The sequence below is a fragment of the Tribolium castaneum genome, unplaced genomic scaffold (assembly GCF_031307605.1).
Source record: "Tribolium castaneum strain GA2 unplaced genomic scaffold, icTriCast1.1 ptg000062l, whole genome shotgun sequence".
NCBI classification, from domain to species: Eukaryota; Metazoa; Arthropoda; class Insecta; order Coleoptera; family Tenebrionidae; genus Tribolium; species Tribolium castaneum.
This window is the reverse complement of record NW_026986659.1, coordinates 22,976-33,392: the sequence shown is the minus strand read 5'-3', so window position 1 is coordinate 33,392 and position 10,417 is coordinate 22,976. Positions and strand designations below refer to the sequence as shown.

General features: G+C 44.6%; 1 protein-coding gene across 2 annotated transcripts; it reads left to right on the top strand.

Annotated features, from left to right (window-relative positions):
• The first annotated feature begins 33 nt into the window (after positions 1-33).
• On the top strand, positions 34-10,357 carry LOC135267619 (sushi, von Willebrand factor type A, EGF and pentraxin domain-containing protein 1-like). 2 transcript variants are annotated; one of them, XM_064359664.1, is made up of 21 exons: positions 34-211; positions 264-643; positions 694-1,441; positions 1,494-1,675; positions 1,728-2,613; positions 2,664-2,918; positions 2,972-3,424; positions 3,476-3,946; positions 3,998-4,839; positions 4,895-5,778; positions 5,831-6,210; positions 6,258-6,423; positions 6,474-6,725; positions 6,776-7,317; positions 7,371-7,583; positions 7,632-7,917; positions 8,083-8,151; positions 8,236-9,064; positions 9,161-9,510; positions 9,558-9,883; positions 9,934-10,356. In XM_064359664.1, exons 1-21 carry the CDS (start codon positions 169-171, stop codon positions 9,963-9,965), a joined length of 8,589 nt encoding a protein of 2,862 aa, XP_064215734.1. In that variant the 5' UTR covers positions 34-168; the 3' UTR covers positions 9,966-10,356. The 2 variants fall into 2 exon arrangements, with proteins under 2 accessions (XP_064215734.1, XP_064215735.1); XM_064359665.1 differs by lacking the exon at positions 8,083-8,151 and having other exon boundaries at positions 9,934-10,357.
• The last annotated feature ends 60 nt before the right edge of the window (positions 10,358-10,417 follow it).

Genomic DNA, 10,417 nt, shown 5'->3' with positions numbered 1-10,417 from the left:
TTTGTTTTTTCTAAATTGGAATTTATAGCATCTCAATGTGCTGCGCTTCCGGAAGTACCGCACGCTAATGTTACGATATTAAACGGCCAAGGCCGTTCGTACGGAACCATAGTGCGATACGAGTGTGAACCTGGATACATAAGAACAGGACCACCTGTAATCCTATGTATGAGTAATGGCACCTGGTCTGGTGAAGTACCAACATGTTCAAGTACGACTTTCATGATTGATAAATGTGGGTACCAAAACTGTTTCAATTTCAGGAGCTAAATGTCCCGAGTTCCCCGAAATCAAAAACGGGTTTTTCACTGACACTTCCCGTTCTTATTTCTTTAATGACGAAGCCCGTGTCCAGTGTTACAAAGGTTACAAACTTGTGGGCAACAACATCCTGAGATGTGGTGAAAACCAAATTTTCAACAACCCTCCGAAGTGTGAGGATATCAATGAATGTATCAGTAGTCAGTGTGACAGTGCCTCGACTGAATGTATCAACTCGCCCGGTTCGTTCCATTGCAAATGTCGCAAAGGCTTCTCGCCTACGTTAGAATGCCGACCAGTTGGCGATCTCGGTCTCACTAACGGCGGAATTCCAGATGAGGCAATTACAGTTTCAAGCAGCGAATCTGGATACGATAAAACGGTACTCTTCACTTTTTCTCAATAAGAACAAACTGTATTGGAATTTTTTAGATGGTGCGTCTTAACAGTGGTGTAGGTTGGTGTGGAAATACCAACGAGCCGGGTTCCAACTGGGTACTCATCGACTTGAAAGCCCCAACTATAATCCGAGGATTTAGAACAACAAGCGTACCACGTCCTGACGGCAGTCTCGCTTTCACTTCAGCCGTTCGGATCCAATACACCGATGACCTCACTGATGTGTTCAAAGATTACAGAAATCCCGATGGTACCGCAGTTGAATTCAGAATTTTGGAACCTACTTTATCGATATTAAATCTCCCTGTACCAATTGAAGCACAATACATCAAGTTCAAGGTTCAAGATTACGTTGTTGCGCCATGCTTGAAACTCGAAGTTATGGGCTGTACCAGGTTGGAATGTGCTGATATTAACGAATGTGCGGTTGATAACGGCGGGTGCGACCAAAAGTGTATTAACAGTGCCGGGGACTTTTCGTGTAGTTGCAATGTCGGGTTCGAGCTTTATGCGGGAAACGGTACCGCTGCGTACTATATTGAAAAATCCGAAAACGGGTTAAGAGATGGTGATACGTACCAAGTAAACAAATCGTGTGTTCCGGTGATGTGTCCGAGTTTATCAGCGCCCGAAAACGGAGTCATCTTATCAACGAAAGAAAAGTACCACTTTGGTGACCTAGTCAGGTTCCAGTGCAACTTCGGGTATGTTTTATCCGGATCCTCTGCACTTTTGTGTACTTCCACCGGAAACTGGAACGGTACTATGCCCGAATGTTCATGTAAGTACTTATTTACTTAAATTAGCTTAGTTTTACGAAGAAATAATTCCAGATGCTAAATGCGTTTCACTACCTGATGATAAAAATGAAGGCCTAAAAATATTAAGAGCTGACGAAAGTAGCGTTTTAGTACCGTTTAGAGAGAACGTCACTTTGACTTGCGGTAGTACCGGACGGAAATTAAGAGGAACTTATACGTCCGGTTTCAGGCAATGCGTCTATGACCCTAAACCCGTAAGACCCCTTTCTTCCTATTACACAAAGCAGTACTGAAATAAAAATTTAGGGTTTCCCCGATTATTGGTTGAGCGGTGCTCCCCCATCGTGCCCCCGCGCCGACTGTGGAATCCCCCCACCTACTCCCGGGGCCGAATATGGAAAATACGTCGATACCAAATACCAATCGTCTTTTTTCTTCGGTTGTCAAAACACTTTCAAACTAGCTGGTCAAAGTAGCAAACATGATAATATCGTCCGATGCCAAGCAAATTCCGTATGGGATTTCGGTGATTTACGCTGCGAGGGTCCCGTTTGTGAAGACCCGGGACGTCCAAGTGATGGTCATCAAATCGCCCGCAGCTACGAGCAAGGCTCTGAAGTCAGTTTCGGTTGCAACAGGCCTGGGTATATTTTAATTAATCCCAGACCGATAACTTGCGTGCGAGACCCGGAGTGTAAAGTCGTGAGACCTCTTGGACTTGCCTCGGGGAGAATTCCAGATTCCGCTATTAACGCAACTAGTGAAAGACCGAATTACGAAGCGAGGAATATTAGGTTGAATTCGGTCACGGGATGGTGCGGAAAACAAGAAGCTTTTACTTATGTTAGTGTCGATTTGGGAAAAGTGTATCGCGTTAAAGCCATTCTAGTAAAAGGCGTTGTTACTAATGATATCGTCGGACGGCCCACTGAGATCAGATTCTTCTACAAACAAGCGGAAAATGAGAATTACGTAGTCTATTTCCCCAATTTTAATCTCACGATGAGAGATCCCGGAAACTACGGAGAACTAGCAATGATTTCACTCCCTAAATATGTCCAAGCCAGATTCGTTATTTTAGGAATTGTGAGCTATATGGACAATGCGTGTCTGAAATTCGAACTGATGGGTTGCGATGAACCCGACACGGAACCACTCTTGGGTTACGACTATGGGTACTCTCCGTGCGTTGGTAAGATCCAAATGCCTTATCTGTTTACAGTATTAAGTAAATTTATTCAGATAACGAGACACCTGTTTTCCAAAACTGCCCACAACAACCTATTGTTGTACAAAAAGATGCCAACGGCGGACTTCTCCCAATCAATTTCACAGAACCAACCGCGGTTGATAATTCCGGAAGTATTGCCCGGCTTGAAGTCAAACCGGCAAACTTTAAAACACCAATGTATGTTTTCCAAGACACCGTAGTTAAATACGTCGCGTTCGATTACGACGGAAATGTGGCCATTTGTGAAATAAACATCACAGTTCCTGGTACTATTTTCCACAATTTTGTGTTGAAAACCTTAACCTTGATGATTTTCTAGACCATACTCCACCGAAATTGAGCTGTCCTCAAAGCTATGTTATCGAATTAGTCGACAGGCAAGACAGTTACGTTGTTAATTTCAACGAAACTCGCCGTAGGATCAACACCACTGATGATTCTGGTGAAGTCTTTGTTACTTTCATCCCCGATAAAGCTACTATAGCTATTGGCACCTTTGAAAATGTAACAGTTGTTGCGGCAGACAAATACGGGAATAGAGCTACTTGCCACTTCCAAGTCTCGGTACAAGCAACTCCTTGTGTTGATTGGGAACTTAAGCCGCCAGTTAATGGAGCTTTAAATTGTTTACCCGGGGATAAAGGGTTACAATGTATTGCTACATGTAATCCTGGCTACAGATTTACTGACGGTGATCCGGTAAAAACTTTCTCGTGTGATGCTAAAACACCATGGACTCCGACATCGGTAGTACCAGACTGTGTGTCAGAAAGTAAGCTCGTAAATCACGTTTTAAGTATGTACTTCTTTGGTTAAATTTTAGATACTCAACAGGCAGATTATCACGTTACTGCTACAGTCAACTATCGGGCAAATGGGGCCGTTGCCACAGCTTGTCTCAATCAATATTCCGAGCTGATTTCTCAGTACTACACAAATCTTAACAATATTTTATCAGAAAGATGTTCGGCTGTTAACGTAAAAATGGCTGTCTCGTTCTTGAAAGCTGTACCTTCGTTAATTAAAGAAAACGTGGTGAAAATTGATTACATTTTGAATATTATACCGGTCGTACGGCAACCCCAATTGTACGACCTTTGTGGCAGTACTTTGAGCTTAATGTTTGACCTGTCGGTACCATACGCAAATGCTGTCATTGAACCGTTACTAAATGTGTCTGCAATTGGTAACCAATGCCCGCCACTCAAAGCTTTGAATTCGACAAACATCAGAGGATTCACTTGTAGTGTAGGTGAAGTACTTAACATGGACACTAATGACGTTCCGAGATGCCGTAAGTCATTCTTCTGAATTATTTACTAGTTATTACATCGTGTAATTATAGTACACTGTCCTGCTGGAACTTACGCAGGAGAGAAACAAAAAGAGTGCACATACTGCCCACGCGGGTACTACCAAAATCGGGACCGTCAAGGTTCTTGTAACCGTTGTCCTCAAGGTACCTACACTCGCGAAGAGGGTTCAAAGAGCGTTCACGATTGTATCCCCGTCTGTGGTTACGGTACTTACTCCCCCACGGGCCTAGTACCATGTCTAGAGTGCCCCCGTAACAGTTTCACAAGTGAACCCCCAACCGGAGGCTTCAAAGACTGCCAAGCTTGTCCCGCTAATACCTTTACGTACCAACCTGCAGCCCCCGGCAAAGACCGCTGCAGGCCCAAGTGCAGCCCAGGGTACTACTCCCCAACCGGTCTAGCTCCGTGTTCCGCCTGCCCACGCGATTTCTATCAATCCTTACCCGGACAAACGTCATGCAATGAATGTCCAACAAATATGAAAACTGAAGGACCTGCAGCGACCGGTCGCGATGAATGCCATCCGGTGCAATGCACGGAAAACGCCTGCCAACACGGCGGCCTTTGCGTACCTCTGGGTCACAACATCCAGTGTATTTGCCCGGCTGGATTTTCCGGAAGGCGTTGTGAAATTGACATTGACGAATGCTCCTCACAACCGTGCTATAACGGTGGTACTTGCGTCGATTTGCCGCAGGGCTACAGGTGTCAATGCGCCCCCGGCTATGCTGGGATTAATTGCCAGGAAGAAAGGTCAGACTGCAGGAATGACACTTGCCCAGAACGAGCAATGTGTAAAGACGAACCAGGCTATAACAACTACACTTGTCTTTGCCGCTCTGGTTACACTGGAGTTGATTGTGACATTACGGTATTTCTCCCATTTATCAAATTTTGACACCGATTCCTACATTCCGTTTTTCTAGATTGACCCTTGCAGTGCCTCAGGAAACCCCTGTAATAACGGTGCAACTTGCATTGCTTTGCAACAAGGCAGATTCATGTGTGAATGCCTGCCTGGTTGGGACGGCCAAACTTGCGACATCAACATAGACGACTGTGCCGAAAAGCCATGTCTACTAGGCGCCAACTGCACTGATTTAGTTGCCGACTTTAGCTGTAGTTGTCCTCCAGGGTTCACGGGAAAACGATGCCAAGAGAAAATCGATCTGTGCGGCCGCAATCCTTGCAAAAATGGCATTTGTGTTGATAAACTGTTCTACCATGAGTGCGTCTGTTACCCAGGTTGGGCCGGCGAATCTTGCGAATCAAACATCAATGATTGTGCCCAAAATCCTTGCGAGAATGGAGGACATTGTATCGACGAAATCAATGACTTCACCTGCACGTGCGAACCCGGATTTACCGGGAAAAAATGCCAACACACCATCGATTTTTGCTCGTCGAAACCATGCCAAAACGGTGCCAGTTGCACCGATTTAGTCGACGGTTTTTCGTGCAAATGTCGTCCGGGTTTCGTCGGTTTGCAGTGTGAGGCCGAGATTGATGAATGTTTGAGCGATCCTTGCAATCCCATCGGTACGGAACGATGCGTCGATTTGGACAATAAATTCGTGTGCATGTGTCGCGAGGGCTACTCTGGCACGTACTGCGAAGAAAATATTGACGACTGCCGATCTGATCCTTGTCTAAATGGAGGATCATGTCGGGATGATGTAGGGTCGTATAAATGTATCTGCCAGCCAGGGTGGACGGGTACCAATTGCGAAACAGACATTGGAAGTTGTTACTCCAAACCGTGCCAAAACGATGCCAAATGTATCAATCTCTTCCAAGACTATTTCTGCGTGTAAGTAGTTTTTAGCGAAAAAATGTGCAAAAAATAATTGGGGAAATGCTAGGTGTCCCTCGGGAACTGACGGCAAACAGTGTGAAACAGCCCCTGAGCGATGTATCGGAAACCCTTGCATGCATGGAGGCAAATGCCAAGATTTTGGATCGGGACTTAACTGTTCTTGCTCCGATGGATTCACCGGCATAGGGTGTCAGTACGAGTACGATGCTTGTCAAGCAAATGCGTGCAAAAATGGAGCAACTTGCACCAACGATCCGTTCGGATTCAAATGTGTTTGTGCTCCAGGATTTACCGGGAAATACTGCGAGGAGGATATCATTGATTGTAAAGAGAATTCGTGTCCTCCGAGCGCCACTTGTATCGATCTTACAGACCGGTTTTACTGTCAATGTCCATTCAATCTAACTGGCGAAGACTGCCGCAAAAGTGAGTAAAAATTGTTGTAAATCTCGTCCTAATCATTGTGTCCCCAGCAATTTCCGTGGATTATGACTTGTACTTTAGCGACGCGACACGAAGCTCAGCCTCTCAAGCCGTTCCGTTCTACACCGGTTCTAAATCAAGTCTGACAATTGCAATGTGGATTCAGTTCACTCAAAAAGACGAGAATGGGATTTTCTTCACGTTGTATAGTGTGTCGTAAGTGGTCTTGTAACACTGTTAAATCAAACTCTCACATTTTATTCCAGATCTAAACACATTCCTAAAGACAGGAAACCGTTAATCCAAGCTCATTCAAACGGTGTTCAAGTGTCACTCTTCCCCGACATCCAAGACGTTTATCTCAGTTATCGAGACTACACCACCATAAATGATGCCCAATGGCACCATATCGCGATTGTATGGGATGGTGAAAACGGTGGAGAACTCAAATTAATCACCGAGGGTTTGATTGCCAGCAAAGTGGAGGGTTACGGAAGCGGACGCAAATTACCCGAATAGTACATAAATTATTATTAAAAATTTCCTTAAATTTATTTCGTGTTTCTAGTGCTTGGGTTACGTTAGGTAAACCCCAATCCGGTAACCCCAAAGCTTACACCGAATCCGGCTTCCAAGGCCATTTGACCAAAGTGCAAATCTGGGGACGCGCTTTAGACGTTACTAACGAAGTCCAAAAACAAGTCAGGGATTGTCGGACCGAACCCGTCCTCTATAGAGGCCTAATCCTGACTTGGGCTGGCTACGAAGAAACAGTCGGAGGTGTCGAACGAATAGTACCCTCTCACTGTGGCCATAGAGTTTGTCCTCCGGGTTATATCGGTGCTAAATGCCAGGAACTCCAAGTCGATAAAATTGCCCCGAAGGTTGAATACTGCCCTGGTGATTTATGGATCATCACAAAGAATGGATCAGCACTGGTTTCGTGGGACGAACCTCACTTTAGTGACAATGTGGGCGTTGCAAAAATTTTAGAAAAGAATGGCCACAGGCCGGGCCAAACCCTGCTGTGGGGTATCTACCAAATTTCGTACGTGGCGTTGGACGAAGCCGGAAATTCGGCCACTTGCAACTTCAAAGTGTCTGTCTTATGTAAATTGACCATATTAAATTTGAACATCATTTGCAATATTTTCGATTTTTAGCTGAATTTTGCCCGGAATTGCCTGATCCGATCGGGGGAGTCCAAGTCTGTAAAGACTGGGGTGCCGGTGGTCAGTTCAAAGTATGCGAAATTGCGTGCAATCAAGGATTGAGATTCTCGCAAGAAATCCCCAAGTTCTACACTTGCGGAGCTGAGGGCTTCTGGCGGCCAACAACCAACCCGAATCTTCCCATGGTATACCCTGCTTGTTCTGGTAAGTATCTTTCTTTTGAAAAAATCAGAGAAAAATAATTGTCTTTAGCGACAAAACCGGCCCAACGCGTCTTCAAAATTTCGATGTTGTTCCCAAGCTCGGTGCTTTGCAACGAAGCCGGGCAAGGAGTACTCAGACAGAGGGTCCGAAACGCCGTCAACAGTTTGAACCGAGACTGGAATTTCTGTTCATTCTCGGTTGAAGGCACACGAGAGTGTAAGGAGTTGAATATTGATGTGAAATGTGACCATAGGACTAGTCGTCAAGTGCGACAAGCGAACGATGAAGATGACGGTGGTACCTATGTTGTTGAAGCTAGCGTACCGGCCGAAAAGTAAGTACTGGGATAATTTCGACTTTTTGCATCGTTCTACGTTAAAGAGCATGGTATTTTCATTTATCATCAAACCTATTATTATTCTACTTAGTTCTGTGTATGCATGCTGTTTTAGTTTGTAGTTAGTGAATGTGTAGCCATAGCATGTCCTCTGTATTGTAGAACTACCCGCCAAGGACGGCAATCATCCAGCGACACCTACAACATAGAAATCTCCTTCCCAGCAGTAAAGTAAGCACTCTTATTTCATGCATGCACTTCGTGAACTCATTTTCAACTAGTCCAAACTCAAGTATAACCAAATGAAATTTTTAGCGACCCTGTCATACATTCTAACACTAACGAACGCTCAACCGTCAAACATTTACTCGAAAAACTGATCTTGGAGGAAGACCAATTCGACGTTCGCGACATTCTACCAAACACAGTCCCCGACCCATCATCCCTGGTGTTGGAATCCGACTACGCTTGTCCAGTGGGACAAGTCGTCATGGCCCCAGACTGCGTCCAATGTGCCATCGGTTCTTACTACGATAAGAAAACAAAGACTTGCATTCCTTGCCCGCAAGGAACGTACCAAAGCGAAGCCGGACAACTGCAATGTATCCAATGTCCAGTCATTGCCGGACGTGCAGGAGTCACAGTGGGATTAGGAGCACGAAGTGCTTCCGATTGTAAAGAACGTTGTCCTGCTGGAAAGTACTACGACCACGATGCTGGGCTTTGCCGCAGCTGCGGTCATGGTTTCTATCAACCGGAAGAAGGTTCCTTCTCGTGCCAAATCTGCGGGCTGGGCAAAACCACCCGCACTAGTGAAGCGGTTTCGCAAAAGGAATGCCGAGACGAGTGTGAAAGTGGCATGCAGTTGGCTTTGGATGGTAAATGTGAAGCCTGCCCCAGAGGTACTTACAGGACTCAAGGGATACAAGCGGCTTGTCAAGGGTGTCCTTTGGGAAGGACCACACCCAAATCGGGTGCCATGACCATTGAAGAGTGTTCACTGCCGGTTTGTACTCCCGGGACGTACCTGAACGGTACTTTAAACAGTTGCATCCCGTGCAAGAAAGGGTACTACCAGTCCGAGTCGCAACAAACAACTTGTATTCGCTGTCCGGAAAATACAAGCACGAAGAGTACCGCAGCGGTAAGTACCACTAAGTTTGATTGACTCAATAGTTGATTCCTCTTGAGTTTGTTAAATAAGTACCGCGACTAAGCTAATAATACGCATCAATTCCAGACCAGCAAAGCCGAATGCATTAACCCTTGCACCATGAGCGGGTCGGGCATGCACTGCGACGCCAATGCCCATTGTTTGTTAAATCCAGAAACGGGAGAATTCCGCTGCGAGTGCAACACCGGGTTCAATGGTACTGGCCACGAGTGTAGCGACGTTTGTGATGGTTATTGCGACAACGACGGCGTCTGTGTCAAGGATATAAGAGGTCAACCGTCGTGTCGTTGCATTGGCAGCTTCACCGGTCGTCACTGTACCGAAAAGTCCGAATTTGCGTACATTGCCACCGGCATTGCTCTAGCTGTCGTTATCATAATTATCATCGTTTTGCTAATTTGGATGATCTGTGCAAGGTAAACACACTGATTGTGCTATTAGAGAGTTACTATTTTCGGTGCAGGTCTCATCGCAGGAAAGAACCAAAGAAACTGCTCACCCCCGCGACTGACCAGAACGGATCTCAAGTCAATTTCTACTACGGAGCTCCGACCCCATACGCTGAAAGCATAGCCCCGAGCCACCACTCGACCTACGCTCACTATTACGATGACGAAGAGGACGGCTGGGAAATGCCCAACTTTTACAACGAGACGTACATGAAGGAAAGCCTCCACAATGGAGTGAATGGGAAAATGAATAGTTTAGCTAGATCGAACGCCAGTATTTACGGTACAAAAGACGACTTATACGATAGACTTAAACGGCATGCTTACCCAGGCAAGAAAGGTAATGAGTAAGTAATGAGTGTGAGTGGTACTAACACTAACATTTTCCAGATAAAAGTGACAGTGACAGTGAAGGTCAATAGTTAAATCTGGTCAGCAATTTATTAAATGCTCAAGTAGCACAACAAATTTCTAGTGAACAATTTTTTCTTGTTAATATGTTTATTATAAGTACTACCATAGTTGTTAAATTATATTAATGTAAAATATTAACAATATGTTCAGTTATGTTGTGTGATGTAATTTTACATATTTGTAATTCTCGTACCTTCATCCGCTTATTATTTATAGTCACGAAACTGTCTTTTTACTTTTTTATACAAATCGAAATATTAATTATTATTGTAGTTATTGTAATTAAGTAGACTTCTGCTGATGTAATTATTTTTAATTATTGTGTTTAAGAGTGCGTCGGAATGAATGTGAAAGTTTTGTACACATATTATACTTTATAAGAATGACTGAATAAAATATTACATAAAAAATTTTCGCTTTCTTCATCTTGCACAAGATAATTAAGGTGTTAAAATCAGAC

Excerpts from the sequence above, each read along its gene's own strand:
- LOC135267619 (XM_064359664.1), top strand. The coding sequence starts at position 169 with ATGAGTAATGGCACCTGGTCTGGTGAAGTACCAACATGTTCAA. Across the intron at positions 3,947-3,997 it reads TAATGACGTTCCGAGATGCC|TACACTGTCCTGCTGGAACT; the intron begins GTAAGTCATTCT and ends GTGTAATTATAG. Across the intron at positions 8,152-8,235 it reads ATCTCCTTCCCAGCAGTAAA|CGACCCTGTCATACATTCTA; the intron begins GTAAGCACTCTT and ends TGAAATTTTTAG.